General features: G+C 65.9%; 1 protein-coding gene across 3 annotated transcripts; it reads right to left on the minus strand.

Moving 5' to 3' along the window:
- Positions 1 to 16: 16 nt before the first annotated feature.
- Positions 17 to 10,961, minus strand: R3HCC1L (R3H domain and coiled-coil containing 1 like). Of its 3 annotated transcripts, none has more exons than XM_080597084.1 (8): positions 10,861 to 10,890; positions 10,083 to 10,149; positions 4,642 to 6,056; positions 1,238 to 1,413; positions 1,072 to 1,142; positions 840 to 935; positions 571 to 711; positions 17 to 449 (listed from the first exon to the last, which is right to left on the minus strand). In XM_080597084.1, the coding sequence occupies exons 3-8, from the start codon at positions 6,040 to 6,042 to the stop codon at positions 394 to 396; spliced, it is 1,941 nt and encodes a 646-aa protein (XP_080453210.1). In that variant the 5' UTR covers positions 6,043 to 6,056; positions 10,083 to 10,149; positions 10,861 to 10,890; the 3' UTR covers positions 17 to 393. The 3 variants fall into 3 exon arrangements, with proteins under 3 accessions (XP_080453210.1, XP_080453211.1, XP_080453209.1); XM_080597085.1 differs by lacking the exon at positions 10,083 to 10,149 and adding an exon at positions 9,959 to 10,082 and having other exon boundaries at positions 10,861 to 10,883; XM_080597083.1 differs by lacking the exon at positions 10,083 to 10,149 and having other exon boundaries at positions 10,861 to 10,961.
- Positions 10,962 to 17,058: the final 6,097 nt, after the last annotated feature.

Here is a 17,058-nt window from a genome sequence, read left to right on the forward strand (position 1 = left end):
CCTCGGAGGCCAGGCGTGGCAAAATAAATGGTATTTATTAGCAAAATAAAAGACACTCTGGTTCACAAGGCCCAGCATGGCCGTGGCTGACCCGCAATGCGTGGCCGGCGCTGTCGCCGCCGAGCTCCCCGCGTCCCGCTGGCTGCCACCACAGCACCAGGGGACCCTGCGCCGGCAGGACGGGCAGCACCGGCCGACAGCACCCAACGGGGACAGCGCTTGCATGGCCCCAAAGAGCCTTCGAGCACCCCGTGGCCGTGCCCCAGCACCATCCTGATCCCATGGGGCAGCGGCAGGCCCAGCTCCATCGCCAGGTGCCGGCGCCCTGCCTGCCCGCAGAGAGGGGCTCGGGCCCCCGGCAGCACCTCCAGCAGGGCTGAAAGCGAAGGCAGCTCACTCCCGGCCTTCCCAGGCATCCTCCCGCTGCTTGTTCTCCAGCCGCTTCCTCTCTGCAGGGAAAAACCGGGTAAATCCCGAGCCCCCATCGCCCCCCAGCTGCCCACAGCTCTTCCCCAGGGTCAGGAGAAAACCAGGGCAGCGCAGGGAGAGGCTCCCAGGGCCAGAGCTCACCCCGAGCCTCCTGCAGCTTCTTGCGCTCGGCGTCCCGCTGGGCAGGGGTCTGGGGGCTGCGCACCCCCAGGGCGCCGATCACCAGGCGCCGTGCCAGGGCGGCCGACGTTTCGGGGCGCTCCTTGGCCGGCTGCAGGTAGTCTGGGGGAGAGCAGAGGAGGGCGTCAGCGTGGGCACCCACGCAGGGGGCTGGCACGGCCCCCAGCCCAGCCAGGGAATCAGGATGAGGGTGCTCAGCGCGCTGCGGGTGCCCCCACATCCCCACTCACCAGCATAGGCCCTGGCCTTGGCTTTGGCCGCCCGGGTGCCCTGGGACAGCGGGCGAGTCTTCACCACCAGGTGCTTGGTGCTGAGGGCATCGCGTGCTGTGGGGAGGGCGGCGCATTGCCAGGCAGCCCAGCACGGCCACGGGGCACGGCTGAGCCGAGGGGTGCGCCCAGACGGTGCCAGGAGGGGACGTCCCCCCTCTGCCCTCCCACCGAACACCCCGCGGGCTGTTACCTGTTATGGGGCTGGAGAAGATGCCCAGGGCGTGCGTATCGTCCACCCACTTGATGTCAAAGCCCTTCTTCCTGCCGGAGAGACGGAGGGAGGGTCAGCAAGGCACCGGTGCTGCCAGCGGGGCCCGGCGCCGAGCCCGCAGCGCGGGGCAGAGCCGCGGACTCACTGGTAGCTGCAGAAGACGCGCAGCAGGTCCTCGGTGCGGAAATCCGGGGGGAAGTCGTAGATCTCGATGACGTGGGGCAGCTCGGCATCGCTGAGGTCCGGCGCGGCCGGCTCGGCCCCGTAGTAGTCGAAGCGGGGCTCCTGCAGGCTCTGCCGGCGCTTCTCGCCCCCCGAGAGCTGCGGGGTGGGAGAGGGACGGTGCTGAGCGACCCCGGCACCAGCACCAGCGCCTGGTGGACGACCAGCACTGCCCGGGCAGCAGTCTCACCCCCGTGCCACATACCAGCACTGCTGCTGGATTAACAGCGTTGGGACACAGGGAGTTAGCCACCAGGACACTCGTGCCACTCGGTTGCTTTCCCCATTACGAGCATCCCACCATGCAGGAACAGGGGGATCGCCGAGCCCCGTCCCACCTCCCCGCACCGCCGCCTGCCAGACACCAGCGGCACCACGCTGGGAAAGCCACCGCTCCCCCGAGGAGCCAGTTCCACCGGTTAACTACTTGCGCCGCTAAAAATTTATGCCTTATTTCTAATTTGAATTTGTCTGGCTTCAGTTTCCAGCCGCTGGTTCTCGTTCTGCCTCTCTGCTGGATTAAGGAGCCCTGGGTCCCAGGCATCCCCTCCCCGTGACGGCACTCGCTCACAGTAATCAAGTCACTTCTCAGCCTTCGCCTTGATAAGCTGAACGGGCTGTGCTCGTTTAGTATCTCACAGCGGGGCATTTCTCCAGCCCTAAAAGATGACGGCTGTAGCTCTTTTCTACCTCTCCAATTTCTCAACCTTCACTTTAAAATACAGGCATCAGTCTCCCACTGCCGGCTGCACAACGCGGCAGTGGCACGCGGCCACCCCGCTCCCGTGTCCCAGCAGCACCAGTGCCAGTGGGCCCCCCCAGCACCACTCGCTGCACCTCAGCTTCCCAAAATATGTAGTGCCAGGGGGACAAGGGGCTGCGGCGCGGTGCCGGGGAGCGGGCACATAACTCAGCCGGGTCCCCAGCCCGATCCCCCAAGCGGTCGTAGCGGAGCGCACCACGGCTGGAAGGTTAGAGTCCATAAATCCCGGGCAGCTCAGTCAATAAAAAGTGCTCGTTCCGACAATTTTATGGGGAAGATGGATTCACGGCAGGTGAGGGGGTGCCGCCGGGGCGGCTGGATGCCGGCGGAGGGGAGAGCTGAGTTATGGAGCTTGCAGGACAGCCCAGCGCTGCCGGACAGGACCGTCTCCCGCCGGCCGAGCGACCCAGCTGGCTGGGCTCCAGCCCCCCTGCCTGCTCCGGGGGACGCGAGGGAGCAGGATGAAGCCCTGCCGCGATGCTCGAGGGAGCAGGGCACTGGGGTAGCGCCAGGCGCCGGGACGATGATTGGAGAGCCGGAGCGCGGAGTGCCGGCGCGGTCCTTGACCTTCACAAATCACCGAGTGTGGCGGGGCGGCAAGGACTGGAGCCGGCTGGCAGCCGGGCTCGGCTGCGCGGCAGGCACGGCCCAACAGGTCCCCCTGTGCCCGCAGCCCCCCAGCCGCAGCAGCACGGCCCCCAGCCCTGCTCAGCCAGGGCAGGAACCAAGCCCGAGCTCACCGATGCACAAGGATGCTCCGGCTAGGCAGGATTAACAGCAGCGGTGCAGCTTTGCATCCCAGGGCACCACCAAAGGGGACACGGGGCAGATTCAGCCTGCCCTCCCCTGCAATGGATAGGCTCCGGGGAGAGCTGCGGGACGTGGATGGCCAAGGCAGGACGCCCCAGGACATGAAGTCTGTCTGCCACGGCTCGCTGCTCTCCAAAGCCCCATCCCACCTTGCTTACACTCCTGCTCCAAGACATCAGCCAGAGAAGCGCGGAGCAGCACCATCCGGGTGCCGAGAGGTGCAGGAGCACGCACAGGTGCCTCAGCCACCACCCCGCCCTGCGGGGACGGATTCGGAGAGCTGCTGCCACCAGCATGCAGTGCCCCAGGCGCTGTCCTCACCCCACAGCTCCTCTTAGAGGGCAGAGCCCCGGGGAGGCACAGCGGGTCCCTCACACGCCGACACCCGGCTCGGGTTTAGCCACGGCAAGCTGGTGGAGAATCCGGCAAGGCCGCAAGGAAATTGTTCCAGTGGTTAAGTACCCTCCGTGTTAAAAACGTGCGCCTGGCTTCGAGTCTGGCTTCAGCTGGCTTCAGCTTCCAGCCAGTGGATCTCGTTATGTTTTTTCCTGCTAGATTAAAGAGCCGTCTGCTATCAGAAATCTCTTCCCGACACAGAACGTCATAAATCTTGCTCTCTGCCGGCTATCCGCAGCGCATAAGGATTCAGTTATGACGAAGAACGCTACTAATTTTCTTGTCCTTTTAGTTAATTAACAACAGCTACATCTCCCCGAGAGCCCGAACCCTCCCCGAGCAGGCGCATCTGCCTCCCAGCAGCTCGGAGGCATCGCGAAGCAACCAGGCTCGGCACGGGACTCCGAGGGTGGAGGGGGGAAAAACAGCAACTTTTCACGGATAAATCCCCTTTTCAGGTCCTTCTTCACCCATCTGGGGAAGCTCCCTGGGAAGGCCAACCCTGACTCAGAGCGAGTGCACGGGGGATGTAACACGGGTGCTCCAGAGCTCCTCAGAGCCAGCACTGACGCTGCGTGGCACAAACCGCCCGCAGCATCCCACGGCCACACCATAACACGGCACGGCCACGTCCCCGTGCAAGCCCAGGGAAAACCCTCCGGAGCTAATCCCATTTCTGCACACCGCTATTATCGGGCACTTGGAGCCCCGCTCTCAGTCAGGGCTGGACATTCGTTTTTAATATTAGCGCTGTTTGTTACTTTGGGTCCATTAATGTCATTCCGAACATTACCAGTTTTACGCCGCTGATTTAAAATGCAATAATGGATTTCCAGGCTCATTGCAGAAGCCGAGCTTTCCTTGCGAACGGCAGGAGAACGGCACGGCTCCCAGTGCTAAGCAGCTAATTGTAGTAAATTTAGGCACACGCTTACAGGAGGGCATGGTAATGAGCCGCAGCTGATTAAGAAGATGTAGTTTTCAGGAAACTTCATGTTGCTATTTCAATGGGAGCCCATACGTCTCAGCCCATTTCTTTATTACCAGCCCTGCTTTCACGAGGGTGCAGTTGCAGTTTACGGCTCTTGAGCACGTTTTACTGGGTGCACTTTATGTACTACAAAGGGAAGATCTCCCCCAGCCTTCACAGGGCCTCGCTGGCACCGAGGGACAGGAGGGGAATGGGTCCAGGCAGGGGCGAGGAGCTCCCAGCAGCACCCTCCTGGACCTTTCGGCACCACTCGTCCCCTGGGGGTGGCTGGAAGTGCCAGCACGCTGCACGGCCAGGCAGCACCCCAAGGACAGAGCCCAGAGCCACCCCCCAGCCACCCCCAGGCTCACCGACTCGCCGAGCTCACCTCTTCCAGCAGGCGTGGGTCCAGGCAGTCCCCGTCGTCGTTGAAGAGCGCGTCCCAGCTCTCCTCGCCGCCCGGGCTGCCGTGGCTCTGGGTCTCGGTGCTCGCCTGCCCTGGCTTTGGGGAGCTGCTACGGAGACCTCCCTCCTCTTCTTCCTCCTCTTCCTCCCGGTGCTGCTGCAGCGAGTCTTCGTCCTCATCCGCCTGCGCCCGCTCCTCAGCCCAGGTCCCGGGCGAGAGCCGCGCCACAGCGCAGCACAGCAGCTCCAGGGACGGCGGGGCTTCGTGGCTTCGCGGGGGAGCCCCTTCCCCAGTGCCACTCTCTGCCCCTGGTGGGCTGCTCCCAGCGCCGGTGCTGCCACGGGGCGCAGGGACCCCCTCCCCACCGGCACGCCCGGCACTGCCAGCGCTCTGCTCCTTGCCGGGCGGCAGCTGCCCCGTGTGCTCCGGCAGGAGCTGGGATGTGCTGCCTGCAGCCTGCCCCGGTGGCACCAACCCGTCACCCACGCCGCCCCTTGAGCACCCAGCGTCGCAGGCAGCTCCTCCTGGGGCAGCCACGGCGCTGCCTCCCTGCCTCTCCTCCTCCTCCCCTGTGGCCCGGGGGGCACAGCCCTCGCTCTGCCCTGCAAGGAGAGACACCCCATGCTCCTTTTTCTCCTCTTCCCGGTCTTCCAGACCCGCACCCTCACAGGTGAGCTGGGGCACACTGCCCGGGCTGCCCTCCCCTGCCGGCTGCAGGGCACCCTGTGCTGGGCACCCCGAGAGGTCCCTGCCCGGACCCGGGGTGCTGTCCCCCAGACGCTCCGACCCGCCTGGCTCTGTCCGACATACCACGCTCGGCGGAGCTGCCGTTGGGTTATCAGGGTCACCCCCAGGCTCAGGGGTCACCCCCGCATCCCCAGGCTGGGCACCTTGCGGGGACAGCGGGTCCGGCACTGTCCTCAGCACCCCACAGCTTCGGTCCCTGAGCCCTGCGTCCTGTGACGCATCGTCCTGCCTGTCCGAGGGCTGGGCGGCGCTCAGATCCACGCTTGGCTCCTGCACACTGGGCAATGCCCTCAGGTTCTCCGGGCTGCCTCCCGGCTCCGTGCCAGCCCTGGAGCCCCGGCTGCACGCACCTGGTACCCTTCCATCCCCGGCGGAGGCTGCCCGGGGCTCCTTGGGGCGAGCGCCCGCCTTGCTCTCTCTGCCGGCTGCTCTGCCCACGTGCGTCCTGGCCCCAGGGCTTCGCCTCTGCCCCTCGGAGCCGCCCCGGCCGACGTCCAGCGCCGGGCGCTGCTTCTCGGGCTCCCGGTGGTTCGCAGCCGCCTCCTGCGCCGCTCTCTCCCGCCGCGCTTTGGGCACGTAGAGCGCCATGTCGGGCTTCCTGCGGCGCACCCGGCCGCCCTCCGCCTCCGGCTGCATGGTGCCGCCGCCACCTGCGGAGGGGAGAAGCGTCAGTGCCACCCGTGCCCCGAGCAGCCCTCGGGCCAAGCACCACGGGAGCGGGGTGGGCAGGTAGGAGGCAGTCCCAGGGCTCCCGTCCCTGGAGCACCGGGCTGCAGGGCACCCGGAATCGCAGCGCAGGGACGAGGGGCAGCCAGCGACCGTGCCACGCACGGAGGAGACGGAGCTGCAGCGGGGACCTGGCACACGGGTGTGAGATGAGGAGCTGGCATGCAACTACCAAAGGTCTGGCTAAGCTGAAAGCCAGCCAGCAGGGGCAGCCACGCCGCCTGCAGCGCCTTGCAACCAGCAGGACTCGCTGCTGCAAGGACCGGCACAGCCAGAGGAGCTGGGCAGAGGACGGGGGCTGCCTGCGGTTCCCAGGACAGTTCCCGGTGGCTCGGCACCGTGCTCCAGGTCCCCTGGAGGGGACCAGCCTCACCATCACCATCACGGTGCAAACATCACACAGGAGACAGGAGGTGCTGAGAGCAAAAATGGGACCCCACTGCCCACCCCAGCCCTGGTGCTGCAGGCACGGGAAGCTCAGCTCCTGCTGAATGCATGGGGCTGAACACACACCCACAGCATCCCCGGTGCCAGCACGCTGAGCAGGTCGGGACGGGGACATCCTGGCGAGAAGTCGTGGCCGTGCCAGGCTCCCGGGCTGCCCCATCCCAGCAGAGATTTATTTTTCATCATCTTTGGCACAACCAGGCGCGCTGCTATCTACCAGGCCCCGTGCCCCTATAAATATGCATCAGGCAGCGTTTATGGAGACGGATGGGGTGGGGGGCTGCGCTGTGGCTGAGGGGAAGGCAGAGCGGGGCCGGGCCGGGGCCCCGTGATTAATCACTGCCCACTCTGTTTAGGGGTATTCATCACGGGCCGCTGTCAGGTAAATCACTGGAAAAACACCTCTTCAGTAATTAATGTGAAGTGACGGATGGACAGCCCCTGGGCCCATTAATCTGGAACATCAGAGCCTACCGAGATTATGAATGTCAGGATGCATAAACTGCCGGCGGATCAATAGGGCCAGGAATCCGTCCAAGGCTCTCATTTCCGCGGCACCTCCGGTACATTAGGCTCCTCTCCCCTCCCCGCGAACCGCGCCGAGCCTCCGGGACGGGCGGCCCCGGCCGGCGGTGGCACGCACGGTGCCCGTGGCCCCGCTCGGAGAGCCGGCGGTGCCGGGCTGCCAGAGCCCGCTGTGCCCCGCGGCCGGCCAGGAAGCGCCTGGGGCTGCCCGCGCCTGCCGGATGGACGGACAGACAGGCAGACGGATGGAGGCAGCGCTCCCCGCAGAGCCCTGGCGTGATGGATGGGTCTCTCCCGGCTCTCACGAAACCGCCAGCAAGCCTGGCACGGGGAGATGGAGACAGCAGGCGGCTCGGCGGCTTCAGTGGCGAAACCACCGGCAAAGACCCGGCTGCCCCCTGTTCACACCTCCCAGCCCAGCACTGCCCCCAAAGAGCAGGGTCTCACCCCACACCTCAAGGCTCAGCCCCGGTGCTCCCCAGGAGCTCCATGCCCCTGCCCACCCCCGTGGGTGCTCGGTGCGGGGCAGGAGGGGGCACCGGGGCGACGCTGCCCCCACCATTTTTCTCGCTGCAGAGACATACGCGGCGCTTGTCTTTTTTTTTCCCTTCTTTGATACACTAATTTCGCTGGCCGAATGGTCCCCTTTATCTTTATCGACTGAGAAAAAAGCAACGCATCCTATAAACCGTCCAAGCTCGGGGTTAGTCATTTTTCAGCACCGAGGCGCTATGCATTTTCTCACCGAGCGGCAGCCCAGCCTAGCCGTGTGCCGGTGGGGAGGGGGCACCGGGAGCCCCCGGCCATCAGCATTTTGGCACACGTAAGGCTATCTAACACACGCTTCCTCAGCAAACACCTTCCAGCCACATCTGCCTGCCCACAGGGAGCAGCGCCCAGCTGCGAGGCCACACGCCTGATGCCGTTTCGGAGGCACGGCCATGGGGCAGGGGGCATTTTAAAGCTAAAATATAGGGAAAAGAGCTTTCTCCACCACTCGCCTCGCTCGCAAGGCTGCGGAGCTGCTTCCACTCCCTCCAAGGGGGGAATTTCCCCAGGGAAATGCCCCCCGCAGCCAGGCCTGGCAGACAACGTGGCTGTGCCACCGCACCAACCGTGCGACCTGCGCCCCGTGCAGGAGCCGGGGCTTTTGGTGCTGCTCCTGCTCCCCTCCAGCAAAAGGGGCTGAGCCTGCGGGGGGACTGCTGAGCCCCATCAGCGCTGCTCCCCAGCGGGAGCAAGGATTTCCAGCCCCGGGACGCTGCCCAGCAAGGGTGCTCTCCTTTCCCTTCAGCCACCGCACGTGCCAGCGCCGCTCGGGGAGCCCAGCCAGGAGCAGCATCGCTCCAGGCACATCCCAAGTCACCTCCAAGAAGAGCCTTCGCACGCAGGATTTATGGGCTCCTCGAAAGCTTGCCATTCACCTTGCCTCACCCTCCAGAGCAGATGGTGCGGCATTAGCCAGACGGGCGGTGCTGGGAGCATCCTCTCCCCGCGCGCTGCCGGGGACGAGCCGCGTCCCGCAGCCATGCGGCAGGCAGCTCCTGTCCCCCGGCGTGTCATGCAGGGAACACCAGGCAAAGCAAGGCACAAACACAGCAAGGTTGCAGCAGCCCCCAGCAGCCAGCCCGGGCTGGCAGGGACACCGCAGCACAGAGGGTTTGGGTTTTTTTTTTTACTGCTAAGGGCAGCGCAGCTCCTGCCCCCAGTCTATTACACACTTCATCAGATGCCACGGCCACGCGTCACCTCCGACTGATTTCACGCTCCGGGAGGCAGAGCAACAGCCCTGGCTGCAGGTCTCATTCACACTACGCTGGGCAGGGCAGACCCACAGACCCCAAACTTGGGGACCAAGTCACCGCTCGCCCTGCATCTCCTCTCCCCTGCGCCGTGCGGGCTCGGCTGGGGCGCACAAGGCCCCGGCACGAGTTTGTGAGGTCTGAGCAGCTGCCTGGGCACCGTGCCGGCCCGTGCTGCTCCTCTGCAACCACCGGCACCGTGCACGGGCAGCGCTCCTCTCCTCCCTCTCTTAGGGCCATGCACGGATGCCGGGCTGTCGGGCTCGCACGCAGCGTGCCAGTTCCTGGAAAAGTTGAAGTGCCACCCAGCGCCCTCCCAGCAGGCTGCCTCATTTCCTGGCAGGGCGCTGTATTTTTAGCCTTCGAGGTTTCTAATTCCACTCAATCCATACTGCCATCGATAGAGCACGTAACCTTAAAGCCTTGACGGCGGGCAGGGAACGGCAACACCTCGGGGGCCGCGGCTCGCAGCGCTGCTCGGGGAGCGGGAAGCGCCCCAGGGGGACCGCGCGCAGCCTCGGCGCGCAGCTCGCACGCTGGCAATGTCACTCTTTACAGCCTGCCGCAGCTCGGGTGAAAAATATCCTACAGCTACTAATAAAAACGAAGCTACGAGGAGATTCTAAACAGCCCCGATTAGGAAGCTCACCTCGAAGTGCTCGCTGGCTGCACGGTGCCAGCACCCAGAACGGGGACAGGAGCTGCCCGTCCGCACCCGCCACCTCCCTGCGCCCTTTTAGGAAGCTGCAAGGCTTCCCAGGTGTCTCCCATCACAGATATCAGCCGTTCCACACCTCTCTTGCTCTAACCAGAGCAGGACAGGCTCACGCAGCAGGGCCACGGAAGGACCTGGGTACCTGGCAGGCTGAGGCCGGACTGGCTACGGGGTGATGCAGTGGCACAGAGCCGCCGGCACAACGCGACGCCAAGCAAAGCACCCCGAGAGCGGAGGGCTGCTGCCCACCCCACGCCTGCCCCGGCCCTGCGGCTGCTGGGGCTCTGAGACCTCCCTGCCCTGCCCCCGGGAGAGGGACGTGCTCCAGGCACGGCACCGGGCACGGAACCATGCGAGGAGACGGCAAAGCGTCGACACTGGCGGGCTGTCAAAGGGAAACACGCGGAGAAAAGGGAGAGATTTCAATCGCGCCTCTCGCTCCCGATGCTCCTAGGAGATACCTGGAACAAGAGACGGGGGACGTTTCAGGCAGGAGGTGATTTATAGGTCGATACCGTCCCTTAACAGCTGCAGGGGAAAAAAAAAAAAAGGGACAACACAAAAGCAGAAGGAGTTAGTAGGCGAGGGGGGTACGGCGAATACGAAGGGCTTTACAAATATATACCAGGGCAGGATCAGCACAAAAGCGAGGAGGTCTATAAATAAATAAGGGGGGAGGGAAAATTAATGACGGCCCAAAAATAAAGATGCCTCGAAAGGGCAGAATTACTGTTTTTAACCAGAAAAATGCAAACGAGGCGGGGGCCTCCCCAAGGCAGCTGCAGGGAAGCAAAACCAGCGCGGCCGGGCAGAGCCGGGCACCTGGACGGCTCGCGGCGGCGACGAGCCCGCCGGCCCCGACGGGGGCTGACCGGGGGGCACGGCGGTGGCAGGGCGAGCGAGCCCCAAAACGCAGCCCCCCAGCGCCGGAGCCGGGGGGCACGGGCGCACAATCAGCCCCCGGTGCGGGGGGCCGGAGCCCGCGGCCGCCCAGCACGGCGAGCTCCCGCCCCGTCGGACGAGGAGCGGGGACGAGGCAGCCGGGCTGCGCGGCCCGAGGGGTTCCGGCAGCCGCCCGGGCGCGCCGGGGCAGCGGACAGAAAGGGGACGGCGGGGACCGGGCAGGGGACGCCCCCCCCGGGCCGCTCTCGCCCCTCGCCGGTGCCCCCCCGGTGCCCGTGCCCGCAGCGGGGGCCGCCCGTCGGGGGGGGGGGGGGGGGGGCTCGGCGCGGGCGTTACCGGTGGCCTCGCCGGGTCCCCCGCCGCTCCGCGCCGCCGCCGCCGCTTCCGCCACGCCGAGCCCGCCCCGTCCCGCCGCGGGGTGCGCCGGGACCTGTAGTGCGGCGGCACCGGCACCGGCACCGCCCCGCGCGCCCACACCCGCACCGGCACCCGCGGGGGCGCGGCACCGCCCCCCGCCACCGGGCTGCAGCGCGGCGGGGCGGCCCCGGGGGGCGCCGTGGCGGCCGGGGGGGCGGCGGCGGCGGGTGACCCCGGTGGCCCGGCTGCTCCCTCCCCGTTACGGGGGCTCCGTGTCCCCCGGGGAACCCCCCCGAGGGTCGTCGGTGGTGGCTTCTAGGGCGTCCGTGGGCGCGGGAACCCCGACGGGCAAGTGGGATGTGCTGCCGGGAGCTGTGCTGGGGGGCAGCGGGACGAGGACATGGGGACGCAAGGACATGGGGTGACAAGGACATGGGGAGGCAAGGACATGGGGAGACAAGGACATGGGGAGACAAGGACATGGGGAGACAAGGATGTGGGGAGACAAGGACATGGGGTGACAAGGATATGGGGTGACAAGGATATGGGGACACAAGGATATTATGGGGCAACAGGGATATGGGGCAAAAAGGATATGGGGTGACAAAGGTATGGGGTGACAAAGGTATGGGGTGACAAAGGTATGGGATGACAAGGACATGGGGTGACAATGACACAAGGCAACAAGGACATCGGGCAACAAGGACACAGGGACACAAGGAAACGGGGACACGAGGACACGGGGACACAAGGACACGGGGACACGAGGACATGGGGACACAAAGACATGGGGCAACAAGGACACAGGGTGACAAGGACATGGGGAAACAAGGACACGGGGCAACAACGACATGGGGACACAAGGACACAGGGACACAAGAACACGGGGACACAAGGACACGGGGTAACAAGGACATGGGGTGACAAGGACACAGGGACACGAGGGTATGGGGCAACAAGGACACAGGGACAAAAGGACACGGGGCTCCATGGCCAACAGGAGCGGTGGGCGCAGGCCTCCCGCTTCCCGCAGCGCTGCCCGCCGGCGTGACCCCGCGGGAGGCTGCCATTGATTTCCCATTAGCTTTTAATGTCACGTAGGCAGCGGGAGCGCTGCTGGCTGCTCGGAGGCTCCCAGGCGCCCCTCGGGCCGCATCCTGCCTTCCCGCTGCAGGCGGAGGGCTGCGGGGTGCTCAGCGCCTCGGAGGCCCAGACGAACGGGCGGAGGGAAGGTGTCTGCGCCGGGCCGCGTGGCTCCGCATCCTTCCTGGGGTTTGGCGTGGAGCGAGGCTGGCTGCCGAGCAGATAATGAACGCGGCCCCGGCGCTCGCACGCGTTCGCCGGCGGCGTGGGCGGCGGGGGAGCGCGCCGGGGAGCAGCGCAGCCTCGGCTCCTAATGAGGCGCTGCCGCCGCCGAGCACTCCCGGGCTGGAGGGACGGGGCGCACGGGGACCGGCTGGGCTCTGCTGGAGGCAGGGGACAGCCCAGGGGACACGGAGCTGCGTGCCTGCCCCTACGTGCCAGTACAGCCCTGAGGGCTCAGCACCGGGGGCACCTGAGCACCAGGACCTGGTTATCCCATGCTGGGTGGCAGGCCCAGGCGATGATGCATTTTTCCTTTTATTTCCCTTGATTTGGGCTCAGTGGGAAACAAGGAGGCTGTGCTCCATCGCCGCAGCCCTGCAGGATCTCTCCTGGGAGCTGAGCAGGGCAACCCTTGGGCAAGGCTGAGATGTGTAGGGCCATCCCTGCCAGCCCCGTGGCCCCAGGGCAGGATGAGGAAGGCTCACACCGAGCAGGGCCACCCGGCGCCCGTCGGGAGCAGCCCCAGCCCCAGCCCACCATGTCCCAGAGGGGACCGTGGCCCCTCTTGCAGGTAATCGATGGCGGCAGCTCCTGATCGCTTTCATTATTATTATTTTCTTATGCATGTGCGCACAGGAGATTTATCGCCAGCTACGGAGGCAAAATCAATTATTCATGTTATAAATTAGAAAATGATTTATGTTTGTGGGAGGCCAAGCAGCGTGGAGCCCCTGGCCGCGTGGGAGCTGGGTTTGTCTGGGAACGGCACCAGGCAGCCCCTGCCAGCACTTCCCTGGCCTCTCCATCGCCGCTTCGCCCGGGGTGTCCCTTCCGGGGTGCCCCCACCCCACCACAGCACCCAGCCATGCCTGCCCAGTCAAACCCATGCAGCCCACCCCAAAACCCCGTACGGGCCCATCTCCGTGCTTGGGGTCAGCAGCCACCAGCAGCTGGGGGGACTGGGCTTGCCAGGCTTGGGCAGTGCTCGTTCCCGGGTGCTCCTGGCTGGGCTCAGGGTGTCACAGCACCCTGGCTGGGGCCTGGGAAGGCTGGGGACAGCGGTGGCCTTGTCTCCCTGGCCGGAGCGGCAGGATGATGCTCCGCAGGCAGTTTCCATGGCAGCAGCAGCGTGGTCCAAGCGCTGCGAGGTGTGGGCTGCAGGAGGACCCCCCCCCCTTGCTTCCCCCTGCTGGAGACATCCTCAAGTGTCCCCTCCTGGTGTGCTCCTGCCTCCCGCAAGGGACACTGTGGTCCCCTCCAGAGTGCCACAAGGGGACAGGGACCCCTCGCACCGCCACCCTGCTCGCACCAAGCCCCGAGGCTGGCCGCCCCAGCACGGGGCTGCAGGGCTTTGTATGGCCGTGCCCCCACTTCTCCTGGGCTGCGGTGGTTTTAGGGTTCCCGGGAGTCATCCCAGGTGGGGAGAGCGCTGGTGGGAGCTGCAGCACCCCATGGCTCTGCACCAGGGGTCCCAGACCCCCCCCTGCACCCCAGCTCTGGCTGCCTGGGCATCTTAACCCCCCTGACACAGCGCAGGCAGCCAGCCGGCCGGCCGCTCTCTGCTGATAGCGGGGCTGCCAGAGAGCCTGGGTCTGAAGCTGCCGTGCCTGTGCCTCCCAGGGGACGGCAGAGCGGGCCGGGAGTGCTGCCTGCCTCTCCTTGTCTCTTCATCTGCAGCTGCGTCAGCCGGGGCCGGGGGGAGGCACAGGCTGAAAGGAGCAGCGCGGGAGAGAAAGGGGCTGTCGGCAGCCCCAGATCCGGCTCCGATCGGAGGCGAGTCGTGCATCCAGCTCCTGCGCGCACGGCATCCTGCGCTGCGCTGAGCCCCGGGGACCGGAGCGGGGAGGAGAGGCGGCACGGGGCGACCTCGGCTCTGCCCTTGCTCCCCGAGCAGCCTCTTCTCCCCCAGCCCTGCCTCTGAGCCCTAGTGCTGGTCACCTGCCCGTGGCCCCAGGGCTCCCGTGTCCTCGGAGCTGAGAACTTGCCAGCTCGACACACACGCACGGTGCATCACGGCAGGGGGGGCTCCCCACGCAGCTCCCTGCCAGGCTGTGAGCAGGAGAGGCACCGAGAGCCAGGTACAGCCCAGAGAGCTGCCAGGACGACCCCTGAGCTGTGCACGTCGGGCTTCTTGTGGAAACACCGGGCAATAAATGGGTCACGCTGCGCAGCCGGGAGCTGGCACCGAGCTCCCACCTTGCTGAGCCGTTCTAGGGAACCCAGCGTGGGCCCACGCTGCCGTGAGCACCCAGCTGATTTATTGCTGCAGAGCAAGTGCTAGCGGAGTGCTTTTGATGGAGAAAAGCCCTGGGAGCTGCAGTGGGCACACAGGAGCACACGGGGCATCGCCCACCACAGCCATGTGCGCCCGCACCCCAGCTCTCCCCAGCGCCTGGCCTGGGAGCCTGCAGCAGCCAGGGGAGGGGACTGCGGAGAGCTCGGGGCTGGGGCAGATTAGATCTGCTTTGCATTATTGCACCAAACACCTGGGGACCCGGCGGCTCGTGACAGCGCTGTATAATGCGAGGAAGCAGCCCGCGGTGCGGGCAGGCGCCGGTGCTGCCGGCGGCTGGCGGGCAGGGAGGCGATGGGGCTGCGGGCCGGCAGCCCTGGCCGTGCCCCTGGGAGCACAGGTCTGGCCTGGGGGGGTGAGCAGGGCTCTCCTGCTCCCTCTGTTCTCCTGCACATCGAAAATAAATAGGCATGGAAAGCAGCGCCGGTGCTGCAGGAATCAATACCGCTCCAGGAACAGCCTGGGTGCTCCTCCCTGCACTCCCCCCGGGAGCCTGCCCCCGAGCGCAATCTCCCTGAGCAATCGCTGTTGTCTCCTTCCCGGTACTGTCTTGTTTGCCAGCCTGCTCAGCAGGACCGTGCCTGATGGCCGTGCAGCAGCATGGGGGCGTGGGTGACAACCCCTGAGCAGGGGAGCGTGCTCCCCGGGCAGCCCGGCTCTTGGGAAATGGGCAGGATAAGCAGGAGAGACGCCTCGGGGGGGATACGGGCTGTGCTTTTGCCCAAGTTAGCCCCTGTTGTCACTGTCATAGCTTGATCCGTTGTGGCTGTGGTCCCTGGGAGGCACCCAGGATGCTGTTGGGAGGTGGTTCCTGCCCGCCAGCAGTGCCTGGGTCTCTGTCTGTGTCTCGCCCGGCGCTGGCTGTGGCACTGCTGCCCGTGGGTGACAGCCACTGCCCCATGGGCAGGAACCCGGCTGCTTTCCGTGGTCCATGATTTGAATCGATCCATCTGCGGGACCCACCTGGAGCTGATAAATCCTGCAGGAGCCCTGGCAGAGGAGGCCGAGCGGGGCAGGCTGCACATCTCCCTGCCTCTCCACAGCTGCACGGCTCCTCCGACGCAGCCTCCCCACGGGTCCTGCCAGCCCCAGCTGGCTGCCAGCAGCGCCCAGCTTTCCCCACAGCCTCCATTTGCTGTTCCCCATCTGGGCACAGCCCAGGCTCTCCACCCTCCTGAGACCCCCCCCAGCCAGGCAGCCCCGTCCCTGTACCCCCTTATGAGGACCCCATGGCCCTGCCCAAGAAGAGCTGGTGGGCCCAAGCCCCATCGCGGCACCCACCAGCTCCCTCCCCAGCCTTGTGTCCCCCCTCCTGGCACAGGGCAGGGCGGTCCCGCATCTCCTCCATGTCCCCAGGTGGGACAAGCCCAGCTCGTCCGCGGGGCAGTGTCCTGCAGGGGACAGGGGCTCTGTCCGCTGTCACTGCCCTGCACGAGCCCCCGCAGGTAGGGAGGGAAAGCAGGGACAGGCACCGCGAGGCAGGAGCCGATCGCGGGCAGATCCGGTTACAGGCAGCACGGGGCAGAGAGATCGGCAGAGAACAGCAATGCAGCAAAAAGGGCTTTTAGTGATAATTAATAATTAACATTTCTAATGATGTCCCGGCGACAGGAAGAGTCCACGTGGGGACCCGGGGGCACTGCGCACGGGGACAGGAGCGGCTGGGGGCCGTGCAGGTCTGGGCACGGGGAGAGCCAGGGGCAGGGTGCTGGGGCACTGCCTCCGTGCCCTGCTGCCGCCAAGGGAGCACGGCAAGCCCGTGACGAAGGGGACTGGAAGACGAGGCAAAATGCACCTCGGGGTTGACCTGGCCTCAGTGCTAGCACCTCGCCAGGGGCTGCCAGGCTGGCTGGCAGGAGGAAAGGACCCAGGAAGGGCCGTGAGGATGTCACCAGTGGGAGGCAGCAGCCCCTGTGCTCCTGGGGGGGTGCTGGGACAGATGGGAGCCCGCAGGTCACTGCGAGCCCTGGCACAAAGAGCCCCGGGCTGGGAAGTGTCTGGGCACCAGGGGCAGGAGCAGAGCTGGCAGGGGTCGGTGTGCGAGAGAGGAGGGCGGGTGCCATGGGACAGTGACGGGGAGGGGACAGCAGGGAGGAGAGGCATGGAGCGAGGAGCCTGCCAAGTGGGGGCATCCATCGCCTGCAGGCTGTGAGCCACCGTGCGAGGGGCGTGCAGTCATGGGAGAGGCAAAAGCAATCCTAGGAGGCACCAGGAGAGGCATTTCTGGCAGGGCTGGGGACTCGCTTGTGGCCCTCTGTGGGTCTCGGGGACCTGCAAGTGCTGGGAGGAGAGGAGCAGAGACATCGCAGGGCTGCCGGGGGAGGCAGAGCCCGGGGGACCCGCAGCGGGAGGCCGGCGGCTCGTGTATGGCACGGCGCAGGCTGCGGGGGAACAGAGCGCTCACTATAAATACATCAGCGGGGTAAACGCCAGGGAGGAGAAGAGCTATTTCAGCTAAAAGACAACATTAGCACAGGAACAACTGGGGATAAATTATCCATGAATACATTTAGGGTGGAAATTAGACCCTCGGAGCGGGGAGGTCCCAGCACAGCCCCTCCGGAGAAGGAAGCGGTGCC

The sequence above is a fragment of the Anser brachyrhynchus genome, assembly GCF_964034855.1.
Source record: "Anser brachyrhynchus genome assembly, chromosome: 6".
Taxonomy (NCBI): Eukaryota; Metazoa; Chordata; class Aves; order Anseriformes; family Anatidae; genus Anser; species Anser brachyrhynchus.

Bases quoted from the DNA above. Each gene is read 5' to 3' on its own strand.
- R3HCC1L (XM_080597083.1), bottom strand. From the start codon at position 6,042: ATGCAGCCGGAGGCGGAGGGCGGCCGGGTGCGCCGCAGGAAGCCCGAC. The intron at 1,414-4,641 runs GTGAGCTCGGCG...CCCACCCCGCAG, and splicing joins ACCCACGCCTGCTGGAAGAG to CTCTCGGGGGGCGAGAAGCG. The intron at 712-839 runs GTGAGTGGGGAT...GCTCTCCCCCAG, and splicing joins CAAGGCCAGGGCCTATGCTG to ACTACCTGCAGCCGGCCAAG.